This window comes from Elgaria multicarinata, chromosome 1, assembly GCF_023053635.1.
Source record: "Elgaria multicarinata webbii isolate HBS135686 ecotype San Diego chromosome 1, rElgMul1.1.pri, whole genome shotgun sequence".
In the NCBI taxonomy this organism is placed as follows: Eukaryota; Metazoa; Chordata; class Lepidosauria; order Squamata; family Anguidae; genus Elgaria; species Elgaria multicarinata.
In genome coordinates, this window is record NC_086171.1 from 39,475,891 (window position 1) to 39,500,622 (window position 24,732).

General features: G+C 46.4%; 1 protein-coding gene across 1 annotated transcript in view; it reads right to left on the reverse strand.

Moving 5' to 3' along the window:
- LOC134398778 (sodium channel protein type 5 subunit alpha-like) overlaps positions 1–24,732 on the reverse strand; it is a 297,293-nt gene that overhangs the window by 182,237 nt on the left and 90,324 nt on the right. Inside the window, exons 7-11 of the mRNA XM_063126285.1 lie at positions 22,010–22,073; positions 14,766–14,907; positions 12,786–12,983; positions 6,879–7,058; positions 171–551 (exon numbers count right to left, since the gene is read on the reverse strand). Coding sequence (XP_062982355.1) covers positions 171–551; positions 6,879–7,058; positions 12,786–12,983; positions 14,766–14,907; positions 22,010–22,073 — 965 coding nt within the window. The remainder of the gene's footprint in view (positions 1–170; positions 552–6,878; positions 7,059–12,785; positions 12,984–14,765; positions 14,908–22,009; positions 22,074–24,732) is intronic.

Consider the following 24,732-nt stretch of genomic DNA (forward strand, 5'->3'; position numbering starts at 1 on the left):
AAAAAGGTTCCCACCCCACTGTCTCAAGGGCTTTCTAAACTTCCTATTTTTGCTGCCTGCCTTTCCATCTCCATCCGTCCGTAGGTCTACCTGGCAGACACAAATGACCCGTCTCTGGCTGGCTTGGTGGGAGATCGAGAGAATCTGTGCAAAAACCAAAGCGGACCCACCGTGTCGCCTGTCCCGGTCTTCTCCGTCATCACCGGTGGCAGCAGCACATCCGTCGTGGTCGTCGGATCAGGGCTCCCTCTGCCGCCACCGATCAGGGAAACCACCCCGTTGCAATCCACCGAGCTGTTCCTCTTGCCGTTGAGCGTGTAGTTCGGAGAGCTGTGGCTCCCTTGGCTCTGCATGCTCAGCCGCCTCCCATTCCTCGGCGCAAGCAGGGATCCCCGTTGGCTCTCACTCTCCCCGACGGTGCTGATGTCGTCATCAGCAAAATCTGCCTCCGAGCCAATGTCCCGGCCACGCAACCGGAAGCTGAAGACACTGCCGTGGCTGGCCTTGCGCTTCATGGAGTTCTCCATGGAGCCAGAAGTGAAACCCAGAGTCTGGAAGGACCCAAAGAGGGCGGGAAAAGAATGGAAGGGGCAGGGAAGAGAGAAAGAAGTGGGCTTTAGAAGGCATTGACTCAGAGCTATGAAGGTGTCTAATTCTACCTATGTATTTGGGGATCATTAAATCTCTGGTTATCACCTAGCTTTACGAGAGAGTGATGGGTCATGGCCTCAGTGTGGATTGCTAGGACGTCCCACTGCGACAGGCCCCAATCCTTCTGCACACTTTCCTTGCCCCTGCGTTGGCAACTGGGAGTCCATCTGGAAGGCTTCATGCGGCTGGTTTTTAACCCTGCAGCTTCCCATTGTTAATACCCACACGAAATGCATTTTATTAAGAAGTTCCTCAGACTGGGACTTGTTTTCTACTACTTTTCAATGTACTTCTAAGCCAGGGACCCAATCCAGTCATCCAGAAGTCCCCGTTTGGCCCTCCAGGGGTCCCCAGAAGGACACACCCCTTTCCTCTGGCTCCACCCCCTTCCCCCCAACCACCAATCATTTTGTGGTTTCTCAGCTTTTGTGCAGTTTTTTCCCCATTGGAAAAGGTTGGAATCTCTCTCGTAAGGCTTTTATGTTGGCAATAAGAGCTTTGTGCTACAAAATGTGGGTGTTTCTGCCTTTTTGGCACCAGCCCTTTTACCTTGGCCATGCCCCCCTTTTGCCGGTGGAATTTGGCCCTCAGGCTGAAAGGGGTTCTGTACCCTCTTTTTCCAAGCCCATGGCCAATATTCTGAAGTACAAGCTCCTTCCCTGCCCCCCCACAAAACCCCCAAGATCCTGCAATTTGCAATGTCTGTGGCATTTTTGTGGGCATAGCATCTGCCTCTCCATGTCTGCACCCCTGATACGTCCACATGCATTGCATGTAAGGCCCCATGGGTCACCCACCTGTCCTCTGTCTTCTCGTCGTCACCACAGAGTCACACTGAGCCAAGAACAGAGCTATGCCAAAGTATCAAAACTCTTCCTGCACTGGGCTAAGAGGACAGGCCTGAATGGGCTTTTCAGATGTGCCTGTACCTGGCACAGGTGGGACACCCTGTCTTCAGGGCAACCTTTCCATTTCCATCTGCCTGGTATGAAACCCTTGGGCATTACAGAAGATGCTGGACCATATTCCAAGGTGCACTCTCCATTTGCACCTGAAGCTAGCAAGGTCTACTGAGCCGCCGGCCCTCGAAAGCACACTGCTCTCTTCCGCAGTTGTACCTTGTAGGGGAAGAACAGTGACAGAGGACATCCTGTCTTTTGGGCTCCGGGGAGCAGAGGTTTGAAACCACCATGGTTGGCCCCAGAATCCCCCAGCCAGCTCTGGAGGGCAGCAGGTTGGGCAAAGCTGGCACGGCTTTGGCTTTGGGGTGTTCAGTAAGTCTTGCGGTGTGTTCAGACGATGTTGGCTTTGGGATGTCCAATAGGATCCCACACTGGTTATATCCATTGCATTATTTTTTTTATTGACACAAAACAACAAAATTAGTACAATATGTTGGCATAGTTTTTCAGGGAATATGACAACGCCGTGTCTTGGGGAGGTAGCCAGACACCCCGACTGGATCCATCAGTACACACTTGTGCATGGCGGCACAAGACCCAGGATTTGCGGCACAGAACGAGGACAAAATGTTGGCATGGATTTTGTGGGGATACCAAATTTCAGGGCTCAGAATGATCAGAGCTGCAAAATGGATCCCTACGAAGAGAGACTGAAAGAACTGGGCATGCTTAGCCTGGAGAAGAGAAGATTGAGGGGGACATGATAGCACTCTTCAAATACTTGAAAGGTTGTCACACAGAGGAGGGCCAGGATCTCTTCTCGATCATCCCAGAGTGCAGGACACAGAATAACAGGCTCAAGTTACAGGAAGCCAGATTCTGGCTGGACATCAGGAAAAACTTCCTGACTGTTAGAGCAGTGTGACAATGGAACTAGTTACCTAGGGAGGTTGTGGGCTCTCCCACACTAGAGGCCTTCAAGAGGCAGCTGGACAACCATCTGTTTGGGATGCTTTAAGGTAGATTCCTGCATTGAGCAGGGGTAGGGTGACCATATGAAAAAGAGGACAGGGCTCCTGTATCTTTAACAATTGCATTGAAAAGAGAAATTCAGCAGGTGTTATTTGTATATATGGGGAACCTTGTGAAATTTCCTCTTCATCTCAACAGTTAAAGTTGCAGGTGCCCTGCCCTCTTTTAAATCTGGTCACTCTAGTATAGCTCCTGCACTTTTAACTGCTGTGATGAAGAGGAAATTTCACCAGGTTCTCCATATACACAAATGATACCTGCTGAAATTCCCCTTTCTATACAACTGTTAAAGATACAGGAGCCCTGTCCTCCTTTTCATATGGTCACCCTAAGCAGGGGGTTGGACTTGATGGCCTTGTAGGCCCCTTCCAACTCTGCTATTCTATGATTCTATGATGCTAGCATTACATTTTCTCAACATTTGCAGGAGTGGGCTCGCCTGGACAGTACTATATGGAGAAGTTTTCATGGTCAAAATGATGGCTCGAACTGGTGTGAGAGAGGAAAGAAGCAGAATGGAATAATGGCACGGGACGAGAAGCCTTTTCCCCCTAGTTATTAATGGACAAACTAGCTACCTGGTTTGGGTAAAATAATAATTGAAACTGACTCCTCTTGTCGGTATAATTGGTGGGGATGGGACAGGACATTGGAATTTATCTGCACGAAGATGGCTTTGCCTCACTCCTTTCAGAAGGTGCTAAGCACCCTGTTGTAAAGGCGATGCCTCGGATGCCCAGCCCTCCTGCTTGCCATGTTCATTGCGTGGATGACAAATGCACGGATGCAAAACGAAAAGACGACTCATCCTTCGAAGGAACACGCTGAGAACCGCGTTGCTTCGTTTCACGTCCAGCCTGACATCTTTTTAGTTAGCGTGCCAAAATCCATTCAGAGCAAAGCAACTCACTCAGCCGTTTTGGCACGAACAATCTCGTAATTAGCAAGGCAACACACTCAATTAAACAAGAATAAAGTCTCTCTCTAAAAATGAAAAAAAGAAAGCCACACTGAAAGAAACACACGCGCGCACACACAAAATCCATTCATGTCTCACATATAGAACAGTAGTTCTGGGTGTACAGTTGTGTGTGTGTGTGATTTATTTATTACAGTTTGGGTCAACATTGAGTCATAGTTAGAATAGACTCATTGAAATCAACGGGCTTCAATTTATCCATGACTAATTCCATGGGTCTAATATAAGTATGACTAACTCTGGCCTTAGCTAGACCTAAGCTAGATCTTCCTGTCTGCATCGAGAAGGATGCAGACAAGCTGGAGCGTGTTCAGAGGAGGGCAACCAGGATGATCAGGGGTTGGAAACAAAGCCCTATGAAGAGAGACTGAAAGAACTGGGCATGTTTAGCCTGGAGAAGAGAAGGTTGAGGGGAGACATGATAGCACTCTTCAAATACTTAAAAGGTTGTCACACAGAGGAGGGCCAGGATCTCTTCTCGATCTTCCCAGAGTGCAGGACACGGAATAATGGGCTCAAGTTAAAGGAAGCCAGATTCCAGCTGGACATCAGGAAAAACTTCCTGACTGTTAGAGCAGTACGACAATGGAATCAGTTACCTAGGGAGGTTGTGGGCTCTCCCACATTAGAGGCTTTCAAGAGGCAGTTGGACAACCATCTGTCAGGGATGCTTTAGGGTGGATTCCTGCATTGAGCAGGGGGTTGGACTCGATGGCCTTATAGGCCCCTTCCAACTCTGCTAGTCTATGATTCTATGATTCTAAGGTTTATCCAGGGGTCGTCCCTGCCTGCTCCTGGGATATCCTCTGTGTCATTTACATGAACAGGGATGACCCCAGGACGATCCCAGGATAAACCTTAGGTCTAGCTAAGATTTCTGTCTCTTTCTGCATACTTTCAGCATGTCGACTGATTGGTAAATTTTGCTAGTTTCACTAATAATTAAGGGCCAGGAGATTCTACCCAGAGTGCCTCTGTTAACTGGCCAACTTTAGGAGGCCCAGGCCCTGTGCTTATACTTCTGAGGAAAGAGGCAAAAAGGATATTGAAAAGCTGAGAAAAGGGCAGAAAAGGGCAACTAAAATGGTCAAGGGCTGCAGCAACTCCCTATTAGAACACATTGCAATAATAATAATAATAATAATAATAATAATAATAATAATAATAATATTTCTTACCCGCCTCTCCGATTGGATCAAGGCAGGGAACAACAGCAAGCATAAAATACTGATTAAAACATGGTACACACTGTTTAAAAACATCCTAAAAACATACTCAAAATATCCTAAAATTCTACTGGATAGGCCTGCCAGAAGAGATCAGTCTTGATAGCTTTCTTGAATGCTAAAAGACTGTCAAGCTGACGAGTCTCCTCCGGCAGGCCATTCCACAGTCTGGGAGCAGCAGAAGAGACGGTCCTCTGGGTAATGGTTGTCAGCCTAGTCTTTGCTGACTCAAGTAGATTCTTCCCAGAGGACCTGAGTGTGTGGGGTGGATCGTACGGGAGAAGACGATCCTGCAGGTAGCCTGGACCCAAACTGTGTAGGGCTTTAAAGATAATAACCAACACTTTATACTTCGCTCGGAAACTAATTGGCAGCCAGTGAGGAGATTTTAGGACTGGTGTGATGTTCCAGTGACCAACCTGGAACATCTGGGATTGTTTAGGAGAGACAATAATAATATTCAAGAGACAATATCATGTCTCTTGAATAAGGAGAGACATGATAGAGGGGTACAATTTTTTTTCAAGCTATGGAGAAAGTAGATAGGCAGAAAAACATCTCCCTCTTTCACAATACTAGAACCCGGGGTCATCCCTTGAAGGTGGTTGTTGGGAGATCCAGGACAGATAAAAGGAAGGACTTCTTCACACAGCACATAGTTAAACTATGGAACTCACTACCACAAGATGTAGTGATGTCCACCAATATGGAAGGCTTTAGAAAGGGGGTTGGATAAATTCCTGGAAGAGAAGGCTGTCCATGGCTACTAGTCCTGATGGCTATATGCTACCTCCAGTACCAGAAACAGTATGCCTATGTACACCAATTGCTGGGGAACATGGGTGGGAGGGTGCTGCTGCACTCATGTCCTACTTGTGAGTTTCCCATGGGGGGGTGATTGGCCACTGTGTGAACAGAGTGCTGGACTAGATGGACCCTTGATCTGATCCAGCAAGGCTCTTCTTATGTTCTTAGGTAGGCCCTCTTAAGAGTAGTGCCCTGAACACAAGGAGGCTGATGCAAAAGGTTGTTACTTCAGCTCTTTGCTGTAGCACCATATGGAGCGTAATGACTACTATTCTTGGCAGTTCAGTTTTCAGTGCGTGCATCACACAGCGGTCTGGGTTGCACAGATTCATCTGTTGGGGGCTTACAGATATGAACAGGCCCTGTACTGAGTTAGACCACTGGTTTATTTAGTCTCATACTGTGCACTCTGCCTGTCACTCTGCCTGTCAAATCTGCCCAAACAGATTTGAATTCAGGAATGTTGTTTGTCAAGCATTTGCTCAAATCTCATTTGCAAAGCCACAGTATAGTACAACTACCTGCACAAGATGCAACCATCTACTCAAACATGAATACAATCCAGACTTCAAGGTACAAGGAGGGAAAAAAAGGTATACTTGAATAATTAAGAGAGCTACAGATCAATTGTTCCGGGTGATTCCCAAAACATTATCTGGGCTCTCCTGATCTGGAGGTATCTCAGAGAGCAATCCTATGGTCCCTAGATGAAGGGGTAGACACAGCTCTGACCTCCAAAGGGTTTTCCTGACGTTGAAGCACTCATTTTGACTCTGCCCAGCCACTGTGGAGCTTTCTGTGGGAGGTGTTGATGGGAAGCTGCTATGCTGGGGGCATTCTGGTGGGTGAGAAGGGAATGGGCAAGGAAGTGAAGTCCTCCCAGCTCCTGGCCATCTCCACATCTATGGGAAACATTTAGATGTGCTCAATAGCACATCTAAACGTCCCACCCCCCTTGCCAGCTATGGGAAGGAATGTTTTTTCTTCCATTCATGGATGGAAGGAAAATACAGGAAGTCCTGCCTCCCTTTGAACTTCCACCCTGCTGGCAACAGCTGACAGGATGTAGGAGAAAATGGCGCACTCTGATCTCAGAGAGTTCCATCGAGAGCACAGAATTGCTCTCTAAACCTCGCTAATCCAGGTAAGGGGGAAATGGTTTCTCCACCTAGGGCTATTTCCTATCTTTATTTATTTATTTACAATGTTCATATACCACTCCATATCTAAACAGAATTCTGGTTTCCCCACCCTGTGTTGCCATTTTAGGCGAAGACTAACCGTTCTCCGTTGGCCGTCCTCCGATTCAGATTTCGGTGCCTTTGAGTCGTCGCCGTCGTCTTCCGCCCCAATGGATTTCTTCTTTCTCCTTCGGCTTCTTCGCTCTTTGGAATTTTTCGAAGCCAGAGGTGACATTTCAAATGAGCTCAGCGACATCGAATCGATCCCTCGAGCTAAGGCCTGGAGAAAATGAAAATAAAATAAAGGGAACCAAGCAGAAACATGCTATCTTCAAAATGGTATTCTGTAGCTGTAGAGACTTTAAATTCACCAGGTACTCGTGTTTATTCTCATTTCACCAAATTTCAAAACAAAGTTGGAGTTCCTCTGCAGGCAAAATTTCAAAAAAGTTTTAATATGCTAGTTGACGTTTGCGGGAGTGGGTGGGTTTCACACTTCCTTACTCAGAGCACCCCTGTAAAGCAGGACCCCTTACTTCAGAAAGAACCCATAATTCCCCTGAAGGAACTTTTAACTTGAAATTTGGGAGGAGGGGGAAAGTGCCCAGACCCCACCTATCCAACTCTTTTGAATTTATTTTTTTGCTGCCAGTTTCACAGTGGCACTTCTCCCATTGCCAGTTGCACTCCTCTGAGTCAGTGGCGGCCAACCTCCAGGCATCGGAGGACCGCATTGCCCCCAGGAACCCCCCAGTGGACACATACCACCTGCTGAAATCACCACCACCACTAAAATTGACACTGAATTTGCTGCCACAGTGGTAGCAATGCCAGCAAAGTAACACAATGTTTTTTTGTAAAGAAACAATGCTCACGGGAAGCACGTGCCGTATTTGCAAGCAAGATTGCGCTCCCAGAACCCTCCCGGATGCACAAAGTGTGTGCTCTTCCCGCACACCTAGTTTCCTTGCAAAGTGATTTATTTATTACTTTATTATTCAAATTGAGATACTGCTTTCCACAGGGGTATAAAAGCGATGACCATAATATACAATAAATATAACAGTAAAAATGACACCATACACATTAATCTGCAATAAAACTGCACACTGTGCTGTGTGCTGTAAAACATAGCTGGCTGGGTCACACTTCAGGGAAAGCTTGTGTGAAGAGATCGGCTTTAGGAAGACAACTAAGGGTGCGATCCAGTGCATGTTTAGACAGAGAAAAGTCCTACAATTCCCAGCATGCCCCAGTCAGTTCTCCAGATAGCCTGATGACTGAGGCCCCATTCAGAAGATACCTTAAACCATGGTGGTTAAGCCAGAAAGTCGGGCTGTGTTCAGAAGACACTTTAAACCACGGCTTTAACCATGGTTAATAAAGGAAAAACGCCTTATTCACCTTGGTTAAAGGCATGGTTGAAGGTGTCTTCTGAATGGGCCCTACATGTTCCAACTAGGATCAGAGGCAATATGGCTCTGTATGCCAGTTGCTGGAGGAACATGGGTAGGACAGTGCTTTTGTGCTCATGTTCTATTTGTGAGTTTCACATTGGCAGTTTGTTGGCCACTCTGTGAATGAAATGATAGACTAGGTAAGCCTTTGATCTGATCCAGCATGGCTCTTCGTATTACATTCTTACATTTAGAACCAGCCTCCACATGGCACATCCCCCACCTACATGAAATGATATGCATAGGGTTGCGGAGGGATGTACGGATTGTGTAAAATCCACTCCATCTGTGTTTTGCAGATCGTCAGCTTTTGTTCCGCTGTCCGTCCTTTGAAAGAATTTTTTTTTTTTTTTTAGGTTCTGACTTTGCGCAAATTCACACATGCAAAATTGCACAAATTCCTCCCAAATGCGGATTTTCATGCTTTAGCCTATGGGAGATATACACATTCTTGGCTGTGTTTCTATTTTATTTTTGCGTACTTTTCTATGATGAAATTTGTGCAAAATTCCTGAAGGTTAGAAAGCCAGTCTGCAAGTCGGCGGAATTTGCTCAACAGGGGAAAGCCGAATATTGGGCAAAAGGTGGGATACTAATAATAATAATAATAATAATAATAATAAGAAGAAGAAGAAGAAGAAGAAGAAGAAGAAGAAGAAGAGGAAGAAGAAGAAGAAGAAGAGGGTCCACTGAGGAACCTGCAGTTTGGTTCATAAAACACTGAACTCATCCTTTAGAGGAATGCCCATTAATGGTCTGAACTGGGTGACCTGGGCCGTTTCTACACCTGCCTTTCTCCCCGGGATCATCCCGGGATCATCCCTGTGCAGCCCAATGACACACAGGGGATCCCGGGAGCAGGCAGGGACGACCCCTCCATTTGCCTGGGATAATCCTTAAGTATAGAAAAGGGCCCAGTGATTCTTTCAGGTGCACTCAGCAAATCTGTGTCTGAGCTAGAATTTTAATCTCTGCTCTATCCCCTCCCACAGTTCTCAAATATGAGGCATTGGCCCCTGCTCTAGAGTCACGTGCCGATGCTGATAACATCCAAACATCTGGGCAAAGGCAAAGTTCCCTACCATGAGGACCCACACCTTCTACATAATCTCCCAAGAAAGCAGAAGTAACTGCCTGTGTTCCTTCTGCTGATGCAGATTTTTATTATATATATATTTGCAAGCAAAATCTTATCTCACACAAAGTGACAGATCCTGCTGTGACCAAGGCTCCAGAGTGATAAACACAAACTGTGGGCTTTAAGGGGGGGGGGGGGAGAAATGGATATAATACACAGATAACATGGACTTTTCTGTGCCGCATGCCTGGGCAGCAGGCTCTCTGTGCCAGCTATCGGAAGGAATCGCTGCAGGGAAAGTCTGATAACACCAAGAGGTGTTAGAAATGGATCTGAAGTCAAATTGGGGACGGCGGCGGGGGCGGAGGAGGGATTATAATATGACGGAGTTCAGAAACAACAACCAGAGCAACAAAACAACGACCATTGACCATGTCAAAAGAAGCCAATAGCTTGGAAAGGCACAAACAAAGACTAGCACACTTGGTTGAGGCTTATTCTCTCTCTCTCTCTCTCTCTCTCTCTCTCTCTCTCTCTCTCGCTTAAATATATCAAACAACAGGGGTTCCTCTCTTTTGTGCATTTTGGCTACAAAAGTGGCAGTGCTTTGGGGTTAAAGATAGTAGCAGTAGTAGTAGCAGTAGAAGAAGAAGAAGAAGAAGAAGAAGAAGAAGAAGAAGAAGAAGAAGAAGAAGAAGAAGAAGACAACCATGATGACAACTAAATGGAATCTCTACCTTCAGGGGCAGAATAAAAAGCTTCAGGGGTGTAACAGCAGAAGACAGCTGTAGCTCCTTTGGAGTCCTGCTTGATTCTGACTGAAACCTGGAGTGGATTCATTGCCCCACTGACATCAGAGCCACCAGCCTCCACTGGCTCTGCGGTGGAGTGATGTTCAAGCACACAGTTCCCCATGTACAATCTGAAGCGGTACAGCCCCAGCAGAGCTGTACCATACAATCCATTATAGATACATAGGCTATTTTAGAGCATTTGTACCTTGAGAAAGCGGGTTTGCTCTCACCCCACTGAAATTTGGGGATTTCTCCCCAGCCCCACCCTACAAGAGAAAGCTGATTTAATTCAGACCCTCTCATGACAGCCGTTGGTTACTAAGGGTCACTCATCCCACACTGGTGGAAGGCAGCTTCATCCCTGCCAGTCAGAGCTATTGTATGACATCTCTGCATTAGTGAGTTTGATTTGCACAAGAGTAACCTCAGCAGTGCTTAAACAGCCGACTCCACCCCCCACCCCCCATTTTTCCACTTGTTGAATAATGGCAGACTAACGGCTGCTTGAAGTTGGAAGATCAATAAAGCCAATCTGAAGTGAACGCAAATTAACTAGAACTAATGGTGAGGGCTGCAAATATTGAACGAAAAGCTATTAATTTCCCTCTAGCAAGCATGGGGATATCTTTGAAAGTGATGATGATAATAATAATAAACCAACTGCCTATTTTTAACAGGTGATCTACAAAACCTCCACCAATTAACATATGGCATTATGGTGGGCGATTGGGAGCTACTCCACAAGTATGGTTTTTCTACACAGCTATCTCAGCTGTGAAGGGAAAGGCATGCATGGCACATGTGCGTTGCGCCATGTGCGACAGATGTGTGCTTTCGGATGGTGTGATTTACACAGCATCCCATCCTGAACAGAAATAGCCACACACACACGTTGGTATATGCCAATGTAAACACATGCTTACTTCTAGAAGGAGGGGAGAATCCTGGTGAGGGAATCATCATGTGTGAAACAGCCCCTGGTAGTCAAGTGTCAGGCGCTGTCCTGGCTAGAACCAGCAATGTTCAGTTGTGTGCATACCTGTGCTGTGCAGTGAGCTACCAGAACTGAAGGGTTAAGCAGGTTGGCAATGAAATATTCTCAGGCTCTGGACTGGCTCCACCCACCAAGACTGGCTATTGGGCTTCCCTGAACAGGAAAGCCTGCAACCTACTTCCTGTTTGGGCCGAGACCTTGCCTTTCCGGTTCTGCTGCATTTCCAGACTCTTGAGTGCCTGGCTCCTGGCCCCCCTGCAATGTGAAGTGGTACATCTCTATGGACGTTTCTACACCAGCCCGAAAATCCGGGCTGGTCATGACCAAGTCCCTGTGCATCCAAATAAATAATCCCTGGGGAAAACCCAATTCTTCCTGCGGTCTCGGAATTGTCCCAAGACCACGGGATGTGTGGGCACCCATCCTGACTCCTCCCCTCCTCCCCACAAATAGCGGGGGTCAGTAGAAGGAAGGAGCCAGGCCAGGAGGAATTTGGGGTGGGGAGGAGAGGGGTCGGGCTTTTTTTTTTCCCCTTACTTTTTTTTCCGCTGGAGCAGAAGTGCGCTCCAGCTCCTCTTCTTTTAGAAAAAAAAATGGCGGCTGCGACGGGTGCGACGCACAGGATGTCGCGCGGCCGTTTAGATGCAGGGGGACGATCCCGGAAGGAGGTAAGTCCAGGATCGTCTCCCCTGCATCCCTTTACACTGTTATGGTGTAGAAAGGGCTTATTCATTCATTTCTTTCATTTCTATACCTCACTTTCTTTCTTTCTTTCTTTCTTTCTTTCTTTCTTTCTTTCTTTCTTTGTGACGCTTAGATATTGCTGAATATAATAATTTCCCTCAGTGGTTAACAACAGCCACAGCTCTCCGGGCGCTTTACAAAAATTTAAATATTTAATCTAAAATCTTTAACATATGGACATTTAAAAACTGTTTACAAACTAACAACAGCAGCAGCAACAACAACAACAACCAGTAATGATAAAATATTGGGATCTGGTAAAACAAAGATATTAACAGCCTCATCATATGCCATCAAAATCCTGGGAGTAGAGGAAAGTCTTTACCCGCCACTGAAAAGATGACAATGTTGGTGCCAGGCGGAACTCACTGGGAAGAGCATTGCACGAACAGGGGCCACCACTGAGAAGGCTCTCTCCCTTGTTGCCATGTTCTGAACCTCCTTCAGAGGAGGCACTTGGAGAGCACCTCAGATAACAAGCATGGCATCTGGGTAGGTTCATATCATGAGAGGCCCTCCGTCAGCTGTTACTGCCCTGAATTGTGCAAGGCTTTATAGGTTATAAGCAGCACCCTTGGGCTCAGAGACATATAGGCAGCCAGTGTAACTGGACCAGAATTGATGTTATATGCTCTGACTTTCTGTCCCCACTATCAATCTGGCTGGCGCATTTTGCATAAGCTGCCATTTACAAACAGTCTTCAAGGGAAGCTGCACATAGAGTTCATTGCAGTAATCTAACTTGGAGGTCAGATTATAACTACTGACACCAAGTTTTTCCTGTCCAGATACGGGTGCAGCTGGGCCGCCTGCCGGAACCGGTAGAAGGCTCCGCCTTGACATGAACAAAACACAGATTTGAAAGCAGCACAGCAAAAAGTGTCAAGAGTCTTGTGGCTCTCTAAAGGCTAACACATTTGCTCCTGGGAAGTTTACAGACCTCTTGCTCTTTCTTCAGGGCTTCCATGGCTTCCTGGAACTTCCTCTCCTTTGCTTCCATTTCAGCCAAGGTGGCTTGGTTCTGCTCTTCATACGCCATGGCCACCACCGCCAAGATCAAGTTGACCAGATAAAAGGAGCCCAGGAAGATGACCAGCATGAAAAACAGCATGTAGATCTTGCCAGCAGATCTAAGGGTCTGGACAGACAAGATGTTCAGACTTATTAATGAGTTTCTAGTTTTCATATATAAACAGATGTGTTGAACCTCTCTCAGCGCAAGGGCCAGCCCCAGCTCAAGGCAAAATGGCCCCCAGCCCTCCCAAATTTGCCAATGGCCAAAAGGGGTGAGACTAGGGTGGCCCTATGAAAAGGAGGACAGGGCTCCTGTATCTTTAAGAGTTGTATAGAAAAGGGAATTTCAGCAGGTGTCATTTGTATATATGGAGAACCTGGTGAAATTCCATTTTCATCACAACAGTTAAAGCTGCAGGAGCTATACTCGAGTGACCAGATTTAAAAGAGGGCAGGGCACCTGCAGCTTTAACTGTTGTGATGAAGAGGGAATTTCACCAGGTTCTCCATATAGACAATTGACACCTGCTGAAATTCCCTTTTCAATACAACTGTTAATGATACAGGAGCCCTGTCCTCCTTTTCATATGGTCACCCTAGGTGAGACCAAAGACAGTATAGCTACATATTTTGAAATACCAGCCCATTTTAGCTTAAAGCCTATCCTGACAGCAACTAAACCTTAGCAGAGGCATTTCAACCCTTCAGAACGTGGAGAAAATGGAAAATTGGGAAACCATCAACCCATCAGGGCTCAGGGCAAAGGGCTCGTGGCCATCAGGTGAACCCTGGAGGGTCAGATTGGCATGACAGGCCAACTGGATTTGGCCCACTGCATTAAACCTTTGTGAGACACGGCACTGCTGGGGCCTCTGCCTGCATCCTCTCGGTGTGACCAATGACAGCTATAGCCAGGCTGGAGAAGATACCTAGGTGCAACATATTCTCCAATGTGAAACTGCTTGTCCAACAGGCCTTGTGCAAAGGAGCTTTCTCTTCCGCATAGTTCACAACCTAGTTTCTGCTGGCATAATGTCATTTGCGCTAACAGAATGACACAGGCCATAGCTAGACGGGGCGAAATCCCGGGGTGATCCCCGGGATCGTCCCTGTGCATCCACATGATGCATAGGGGATCCCGGGATCAGGGAGGGATGATCCCTCCCTTGCCCTGGGATCTCGCCCTACCCTTAGGCCTGGTTTTTTTGCAGTCTCGGGCTGAGCCCGAGACGGCGGAACATGTGGCCAGGTGCCGTGGTTTGTCCCAGCTCCTCGCGGTTCCTCGCAAGGAGCCAGGACCTGTCCATGGGGCGCAGAGCTCCTCTGTGCCCATTGGGGGTGGGGTGGGGTGGGGGGCGAGGAAAGTAATTATTTTTTAAAAAATCACTCACCTTTTGCGCACGAGTGTTTGTGTGCTGCTGTCCTTTTAACAGCAACAAAAAATGGTGGGCACGATGACGCTCCATCTGAGGTCGTTGCGCGCCGCGTGTGAACAGAGGGGGAGATCTTGTGATAAAAAATCTTCACCCCTCCATCCCACTAGACAGCTAGGTCTAGCTAAGGCCACAGTTGTAGCTTTATGCTCTTACCGCCAGTGACCAAGGCGTTAGAAGGTACATTTTAACCTTTTAGTAGGAGGGGGGATGAGAAACAGCACAATAGCTGCAAACCACCTATTGTTGGTTGAGGGAAAGGGGTGTAGCGATCTGGACACCACAGAGGGCCAGGCTTGGACACTCAGCCTGAGGTTCCCCATGGCCACCAAAACAGAATCCAGTTCCTGACTTAGAAATCCACAGTCAGCTGAGGTCACCATTATGTCCTTCCCTCCCCTCCTTGAGTTAAAAAGTGGACTATAAGCAGATCCCGACTTTGAATTTCTCATGCCAATGTAGGAACTGTCTACCTGTTGGTAGAGGCGCTCCCAGTAATCCTGCGTCATGAGGCGGAACAAGGAGAGAAAGGCCCAGCCGAAACTATCGAAGCTTGTGAAACCATGGTCGGGGTTTCCGCCGGCTCTTAGACACCTATACCCTTGCGGACAGGCACTGCAGAAAGAAAGGGAAAACAACAAGGCATAGAGGCTACTGATAGGAAGACCCCATTCAGCTCGAATCAGAGAATGCTCGAAAGAAAGCAGGGATGGACATTTTGCAGCCTGAAGCAGAGCATGAAATGTTGCCCAGACACCTCCAACGCTAGGGCTGGCACTTGAAGAAGACTTGCTGCCTTTGTCCATCCCCTAAATTCTGACACCTGAACCAGGTTGCTTCCCTTTGCTGCTTGGGTGTGTGTGTTAGCAGAACCACCTCCATTTTTAACAGGAAACTGTAAAATCTCCATTGCACACCAAGCGAGATGTCATGTACCAAGAATGTCTTCAAGGGTGTTTCCTGTGTGACTATCTTATCTATCCAGAACAATAGCTTTATGTTCCCAGGCGGAATGTACTGTTACAGAGGAAATGTTTTGCAAAAGATAAGGGGGGCTCTGGTGTTACATTCTGATTGGTTAATGCTGCTACTGGGCCCTGCCCCTTGAAAGCTTTAATACTGTACCATATTCCCTATGTTTTTTGTCTGATTGCTCCCTTTGAAGAGACCAGGCCTTGATTACTAATCAATAAAGCGCTTTTGAACCCTCTGTCGCTGGAATGGTGGAGTCGTGCTTAAGGGCTGTTTGGATCTCATCCTTGGGTGAAAAGAACATTGATCTAACATGTGTGTGGAATATTGGGCTGTTGATTTGGTTTTTCTTCAGAGCTCTGAATTGACTTCTTCCATTGGTTGCATCTTATTCTACTACCTTTCCATCTGCCTCTCAATATGTCATCTGTTTCCTGCCCAAGTTCTCTAAAGCTTCAAACAGTGAGGGTTGTAGAGAAATTCTAGTTTGCAGAAGAAGAATTGGGCCAGCTGTTTCCATGATGTTCTGGGTGGGCCCCCTGAAATTTTTTGGAGAGGAATCTGATGCTCACCATGGCAGAAATAGAGGCACCTTCCTGCCTTTTCCCCTTTTCCCATTACAAGATTGTCTATATTGTTGGTTGGGTTCAAGGTCCGGGAATGTCAAAAAAAATTAGAATAACCCTATTGACCTTCAGGAGAAGGTCAATAGTGGATGACCTTCAGGGAGCCATGTCCACTATTATAAGTTTCTGCAGGACCCCAGGACTACAGCCAGAAAACTACTGCTTTTGAAGGGATCCTAAAGTATTTGGCTAAAGTCTTCTTGCTGGCTGTACTAGAAAATCTTGTTAGAAGAGCATACAAATCGAGGCAGGAGGGAATACGCCTGTCAAATTATCAAGTTATCTGCTTATTTACAGGGGCTGGCAATGCCAACATATTCCATTAGCATGAAACATCTTTCCAGAGGAAGATCCACAGGACACCACACAATTAATCACAATAAAACCGACAGGGCTGTTGATTAAGGACAGTTAACAGCATCAAAACTCTTCCTCCGTCCATAAGGAGATAACCAACAGCTTGGGCTGCCACCCGTACAAGGCATGTAAAAGGCCCCTTTGTCAAATCAACTAAAGAGATTGGCTATCCCCAATATTAATAGCTTATGATTCGCCTCGATGGCTTTTTAAGAGGATTAGACCAATTTATGGATGGTAAGGTCCAATGGAGGCTGGTGGCTCTGAGGTCAGTGGGGCGGGTAATCCATTCCAGGTTTCAGTCAGAACTCTAAAGGAGCTATCTAAGGTGCTGATTCCTCCTACCAACATAGTTTCAGCACCTTGGATAGCTCTTTTTAGAGTTCTGACTGAAACCTGCAATGGGTTCCCTTCTCCACTGACCATCAGAGCCACCGACTTCTGCTGGTAGGTTCTATCAATACCTATCAATAGCCCCGGAAGCACTTTGTGGAACCTCCATAATATGCAGGAGTCTACCTCTGAATACCTGACACTGTGGATGACCGTTGTCCTGCTTCTGAGCTTTTTGGAGGCACGTAGTGGAAACTAGGTGGTAGGGTAACCATTGGCCTTACTTTACGGAAGGCAGACCTCTATTTGAAGACATCCTCTTTTCAAAGGGCTGCCCAGGCCACGTCCAGCTTAAAGACAAAGAACCCTAAGGAGTGGGAGCAGCACGGGCCTTAAAGCGGCCCATCAGTGCTTAGCACCTGGACAACAGACTGTGCAGCGCTATGGGGAATGTAATGTCTTCCTGTTCAAATGATAGTTATGATTTCTAAATTTGTACCTATACATCTCCATTAGCCTATAATGCTTTATGCAAAGCCTTTGCTCTCTTTTTTAGTGATGCATGTCCTCTTTGGGGATGATTCACAAGTGGCCACTCTTTATCTAGTAGGCCCGCTTCTATATTGGGCCCTCCCAGCTATGGGCGTAATTAGCTGCTGCCACAGCAACAAGGCCTCTCAGCCACCATTTTAATTTGCTGCAATAAATACTATTATTATAGATCCCAGGTCTTCACATCTCTAAGCCCTGATGGGGCCAGAGTAGCCGTCAGTACTGGGCTAGTAAGGACTGAGGATGTTCATACTGGCCTGGCCCAAGGACTAATCTGCTTCTAGCAAGCCTTATATAAGCCTAGGCCCACCGCATGACCTTGAGTCTAAGCAACTTCTCTTATCACTGACGGCCCACCTGGCTAAGCACTTGCTCAGAATCAAACTTGCCCACCTGCCTGCCCTGGTTTTTCTCTTCCCACTTTCGTCCCTCCTGATTACAGAAGAAAAGAAGAGAGCCACTGGATCGGCATTTGGTTTCCACAGTGGCCAATCAGAGGCCAAGGGTAGAACTGGCCTGCACAGGATTGCACTGTTTGGCTCACAGCTGGCTCCTGCTCAGGCCTGGTCCTTTGCCCAGGTCCTAGCAGGTGGCACTCCAGCAATGGCAGCTGTGCCACCTGGTCTACACCTGCTCCTACCATGTCTTCTCTTGACTAGCCTCAGCCTGATTCAGGGAAAACAAACATGGCTTTTTCCTGCTATTGGCTCCACCACGATCCACCAGAATCTGCCAGGTTCCACCCACCCTTGACCCTGCCTGGGGCACCAGAATTTTTAAGAAGCAAAAGTTGGCAACTCTTAAAACAAACTTCTCTCTCTCTCTCTCTCTCTCTTGTATCACACACCATATACTGCAAGGACTTTAGCAACCAAAGATGGAGTGTTTTGCATGCAAATAATCTCTTCTTCTTCTTCTTCTTCTTCTTCTTCTTCTTCTTCTTCTTCTTCTTCTTCTTCACTACTTTTGCATAGTATCTAGCAGGTGCCTGGGAGTTTTTCATCTGTTTTTTTAAACTTGCTTGTAGGGATTTTCTAATGAAACGACGCAGCAACAACTACAGATATAGTTCCCCAAAGAGGTTTTAAAAATAGCATTGAGATTCACGGGAGAACTTTTGAAGGCCCCGTTCCTTTTCTAAATTACTTGTATTTATAGACTAAGGTGAAACAATACACTTGCAAACCGACGGAGAAAAATGCATCGTCCTATAGAACATAAAAATTTCTTTGGTCGCAATCTATAAATGAAAATTAGGGTCCAAGAGAGGATAAAGCTAATTAAGGTTTCTATAGCAACCATCAGTAGGATGCAGTTGTCAAAAGGTGCTTTCTTGTTACATTTTCAAATTGCCCTCGTAGTTTGATTTCTTTCCTTGGTATTTGCCAAACCAGCTTCCTGGACCATTTCAATATGGGGAGAGGGCAAATATGCTTCAGTGACACTAGAAACTGGTTGTGAGGTTGTCATTCCCTGTGCCCTACTCCTCTTGAGTACTATTTGAAGAATTGCAGGATCATAGAATAGTAGAGTTGGAAGGGGCCTATAAGGCCATCAAGTCCAACCCCCTGCTCAATGCTGGAATCCACCTTAAAGCATCCCTGACAGATGGCTGGCTGGCTGGATCTTGAATGCCTCTAGTGTACCTTTAATTGTGCCTTTCATTTTGGTGAAACAGGCAGAAATTCAATAGTTGAAGCAATTGTCTTCAGTGCACTGATGTGTGGGGGAAAGTTTCGCCTGTTGAATTTCTAACTGTCTTGCAGCTGGTAAAAGAACAGGAGGCTTGCCAGAAGAAAAAGGGGCAACATACGAAGACAAACAAACCTCATAGCACAGATGATACAAAGGGGAAAACATAAACACACAGGCATACATACGGGTGTCTGCATATTTACCCCTTGGAAGCTAATAGCAGCTGGTGTGTGTGATTTGCATTGGGTAAACAATGTGGGGGCAATGGATGTGCTATGGCCTTGATCCAAATAAGATCCTCTAGAGCTGCTTTTTGTTAGACACACACAAATATTTGAGAGCTCCAATTATGGAACTCCTGTGGAATGCCTAGTGGACCCTAGTTGGTATCTGTACTGTGCACAAAAGCGAACAATAATGACCCCCATCAGAAGGCACTCAAAAGAGGATTTCTATACTTCAGACTCGAGCAATTGCTTGCAGAACCAATGGAGCAGATTCCCTGGGGCCATTTTGAACTGACTGCCCATTGTGGAATGGAATTGCTTGCAGAAGCGATGGACGAGAATCCCTGGGCCATTTGGGGGCCACTTCCTGCTCTTTGCGGAATGGATTTGCTTGCCGAATGGAATTGTGGGATGGAATTGCTTGCAGAAGCCATTGGATCAGATTCCGTAGGCCATTTGGGGCCCATTTCCTGCTCTTTGTGGAATGCTGTGCACAGACAGGGTACAACAAGTACTCTTCTCTGCCCTAGTCGTTCCTTTTATGTGCTTAACTCTGAGAGGGCAATCCTATGCACGTTTAGAGAGAGAGAGAAAGTTCTACAACTCCCAGCATTCCTCAGCCAGCAATGCTGGCTGGGGAATGATGGGTGTTGTAGGACTTTTTTGTGTGTCTAAACATGCATAGGATTGCCCTCTAACAGGCCTTATAATAATGGCGGCAGAGCTTTATGGATAAAGTTACCTTTAAATCCACCAATAATATGGGCAAAGTATTTATTTATTTATTTATTTATTGAATTACTCACCTTTCTTTTAAAAAAGACTCAAAGTGACCGGCAACAAAATTATCTAAACATGCAAAATTAATAAAAGATAGAGGAAGGGGGGAAAGCTAAAAAAAAAAATGCATTCAAAAAGAACATAATAAAACAACAAAAACATCTGTACAGCTCATACCCAGATACATCTGCATCCTGAGCTCATTCTATGGCTTCAAAAGTAGAGGAAAATCTTCACCTGGCACCAAAAAGATGACAATGTCGGCACAAGGTAGGCCTCACTGGGGAGAGCACTGCACAGTTGGGGGCCACCACTGGAAAGGCCCTCTTTCTTGCTGCCATTCCCCCAAACCTCTCATAGAGGAGGCACTTGAGAACCCCCTGTAATGTTGGTCGCAATATATGGGGTAGGTTCATATTCTCCCTGTTTTCCTCTCTGTCTGCTCATCCACCTGTATCCCTCCTGTGCTCTCAGGTGCCTTTGGAGTTTTCCTCCCTGTAGAAGGTAGGCTGAGCAGGTGGCAAAAGGGCTGGGCAGGGGGAGGGGGTGCTGGGAAGGAGATGCAGCAGAACACTTCCCCTACCACCCTATGTGCATTCCGTTGCACACTTACAACGTCCCCACGTACGTATGCTTGTAGATGCATAGGGACCAAGAAAGCTGTATTTGGAGGGAGAGGAGCCAAGTGCATACGCCATGTTGCAGATGTTGGATGGGATGAAACCTGCACAGCGTGAAAGTGGTCCACAATACCAGCCCCCTTCTCCATGTGAATTCATCAAACATGCACACGGGTCTTCAAATATCGGAAGAGGAGTCCTATCAGCCTCCAGTGCAACGGCAGTCTTTAGATCTCCCTAATTAGGTGCCATTTGAGTTTTTTTCAGAGGACCTTAAAAAACAACAACAAATAGCTCTGATCCTCCATCTCCGAAGGGAGAACATTAGGATTAATCATCGATCAATTTCTCCCTTTCCTTTCTGAAGCCTCCCTCCCCCATTTCAATTTTCTTTTTCCTTCTCTCTCTCTCTCTCTCTCTTGTTAAAAAGCACTAATCCACAACACGAAGCGCATTATCAAGTTTCCATGGAGAGAAAGAAAAAAAATAATGGATTGAGAAAGAACTGGTAATAACGAAGACTCTGAAAGAACGTGGCTTTGAACTAGGGAGACACATCAAGGATTCTCCCCCACTGTTTGGAAAATTATATTAGCACGCTTGAAAGTTTCACCATCGTCACCGCTTCTATTGTGATTGACCTCCAGAAGGGGAGATTCCCTTCCTCCAGCAGCTAGCCAGGACAGAGCTGAATTAATGACCATGGGTTGGAGGCAGGAACGTTAATTGAACTTAGGCTTCAATCCAAATCATACTTACTAGAGAATAAGTGAGTAAGCATGCATAGGATTGTGCTGTACAGACCCATGGAAACCCATGTGACAAGTTAAGTCATTATGTCTAAACCTTAGTCCCATTGGTTTCAGCGGGAATGGAATTCAACTAGAGTGCAGCCCTATGCATGTTTAGGCAGGGGGAAAAGTCCTACAATTCCCAGCATTTCACAGCCATCCATGGAAGTTGCAGGACTTTTTGTTCGTAAACGTACATAGGGTTGTGTTCTTTGCTTGGATCAAACCCTACACTTGTGTGGGCTGGGAGGGGATGTGATAAAATGACCCTGTTCAGATGACACGCTAAACCATGGTAGTTAAGAATTTTGAGCTAGACATTATGGCTTAGCGTGTGGAGCAAACCATGACTTAGTGTGTCGTGTGAACCATTCCTAACCATGGTGGCTACATAACCATGGTTTAAACAAAAATCACTAACCAAGTGCTTCAAAAGAGTTAGCTGCCTAACCATAGCTTAGCTTGTTGTCTGAACAGGCCGAATAAAATAAAATATTTCTATTTTATTTTGTTTTATATTTTCTATACCATCCAGTAGCCAAAACTCCCTAATAATTAAAATAAATATTCCCATACATGTCAATTTCACGCACTCTCTTCTGAACAACAGAGGTCTTGTTTTGCTGTTTCAAAAACATCATTCCCAACAGAAGCTAATAATACCAACATAGAACTTAAGAAGCAAAGAGAGCAATACAACTGTCATGGTGAAGATGGCAGGTTTTACTCAACCCTACCTTTAAATGCAATTCAGTAATACTCACCCAGCATCTGAGCTGTTGCCACACAATAACGGATCCTTCGCGCCCTCTTTAACGAAGTAGTTCTCTGCAACACAAAATTAAGCTATTGTCAATTTCCGGTGCTTTTCCTTAAGCAAAGATGCCCAGTGTTGAAGTGGGCATCTTTTCTTGGCCCAATTACTATAGGTGGAGGCTGATTCAAACCTCCCCACACGCAGACCCTGTTCAGATGACACACTAAACCATGGTGGTTAAGCGTTTTGAGCCAAACATTATGGCTTAGTGTGTCGTGTGAGCCATTCCTAACCATGGTGGCTACATAACCATGGTTTAAACACGTTCACTAACCCTTTGCTGCAAAAGAGTTAGCACCCTAACCATGGCTTAGTGTCTTCTCTGAACAGGGTCACAGGGAGTTAGCATATTGAAAAGGGAACCAGGCTAGAACCTGTCTCCTAGGCCTTAGCTAGATCTAAGGTTTATCTCGGGATCGTCCCGGGGTCATCCCTGTTCATGTAAATGACACACAGGGGATCCCAGGAGCAGGCAGGGATCCCCTGTATATTTCTTTCATATAGGAATGATGACATAGATAGATAGATAGATAGATAGATAGATAGATAGATAGATAGATAGATATAGATGGATGATAGTGGAGGAGCTTTAAAAATGAGACCATTAGATCACTGAGCACGTATTTGCCTTGTGTACCTAAATGTATTTAAGCCATTTCCCTGGGAAACGTAGTTGCGGAGTGTATTTATTTATTTATTTATTTATTTATTACATTTCTATACTGCCCAATAGCTGGAACTCTGTGGGTGCTTCACAACAATTTGAACCACAAAATATGGCAAAAAATACAATATAAAATGTAAAAGCTTCAAACTACATCATAGAAGTAAAGCCGAAATAAAACCTAGCAGTAAATGTAAGAATTTAAAAGAGGGTAACAGATTTTAAATGACAGAACTAAAAGACTCAAACGCCTGGGCAAGGAAAAAGATCGTCAGCTGTTGCTGGGAAAAGCACATGGTAGACGCCAAGCAAAGGAATTCTCAAAGAGAATTCCCAGAACCCTCAGCAAATGATTCCCAAGTAAGTGTTCTCGTAACTGGATCAGCTGACAGGCTCTTCCATAAGTCCCTGAGACACAGGTTCCTCATGCTTTCAGGAAGAGGAACCTGAATGAAGGGCCTTGAGGAGAATCAGAGGGGTGGCTGGATTCCTTTGGGAATGTCAGGCAGGCCTCCCGCTCAAGGTACCGGTCAGATGCAATGTGGCTGGTGCACCTGGTCGAGGTCAGCAAGAGGACTTAAGAAGAGCCCTGCTGAATCAGACCAAGGGTCCATCTAGTCCAGCACTCTGTTCACACAGGGGCCAACCAGCTGTCAACCAGGGACCAACAAAGCAGGACATGAGTGCAACGGCATCCTCCCACCCATGTTCCCCAGCAACTGGTACACACAGGCTTACCGCCTCTGATACTGGAGACAGAACATAACCATCGTGGCTAGTAGCCATTGATAGCCTTCTGCTCCAAGAATTTACCCAGCCCCCTTTTAAAGCCATCCAAATTGGCGGCCATCACTATATCTTGATGCAGCCGCTATTGCAAACCCATCCAAGGGTTTTTGTCCAAAGTCCTGAATTTCAAAAGTCGGACTTAACCTGTCTGTCCATGTCTGTTGCCTTGCTCCAGTTTTGCTGTGGAGGCGTGGCCAGTCAATGGCAACCCCTGATTGGTCACCATCGGCCGGACAAGAAAGAGGGAGTGGGCCAGCGAGCCAAATGGCCGCCTCTGCACCTCCTCCGGTGTGGCGGAGAAGGGCTTGGAAAGCCCCACGAGGCAGGAGGGGGAACCGGTGAGGGATGCAGCAAGGCTCAGTGGCGCTCATGTGGCAGCACATGGGGCAACGGTGGCTCTTTTTCTCCCTCCCATTAATGGCTACAAACCGTGCACTCGCTCCTTCGCATGGGGACAACCCCGATTGAGGTCAAGCACGGGGTTGCGGCTTGCGGCGCCAATGCACCCTTGTCAAGAAACCCCCTAAAAGCAGCTCAGGGTAAGCGATGAGCAACTTAAATCCCATTCATTTCAATGGGTCTACTCTAAGTAGATCCAAGCTGGAGCATGTTCAGAGGAGGGCAACCAGGATGATCAGGGGCTTGGAAACAAAACCGTATGAAGAGAGACTGAAAGAACTGGGCAGGTTTAGCCTGGAGAAGAGAAGATTGAGGGGAGACATGGTAGCCCTCTTCAAATACTTAAAAGGATGTCACACAGAGGAGGGCCAGGATCTCTTCTCGATCCTCTCAAAGTGCAGGACACAGAATAGTGGGCTCAAGTTAAAGGAAGCCAGATTCCAGGTGGACATCAGGAAAAACTTCCTGACTGTTAGAGCAGTACGACAATGGAATCAGTTGCCTGGTGAGGTTGTGGCCTCTCCCACACTAGAGGCCTTCAAGAGGCAGCTGGACAACCATCTGTCAGGGATGCTTTAGGGTGGATTCCTGCATTGAGCAGGTTGGACTCGATGGCCTTGTAGGCCTCTTCCAACTCTGTTATTCTACGATTCTATGATTCTAAGTAGGACTAATGTTGGATTTCATCCTGTGTAAACAGAATGTGGACTAGATGGACCCATGGGACTCTTCTTAGGGTGCAATCCTACGCATGTTTAGACAGGACAAAAGTCCTACAACGACTGTCTAAACATGCGTAGGATTGCGCCCTTATGTTC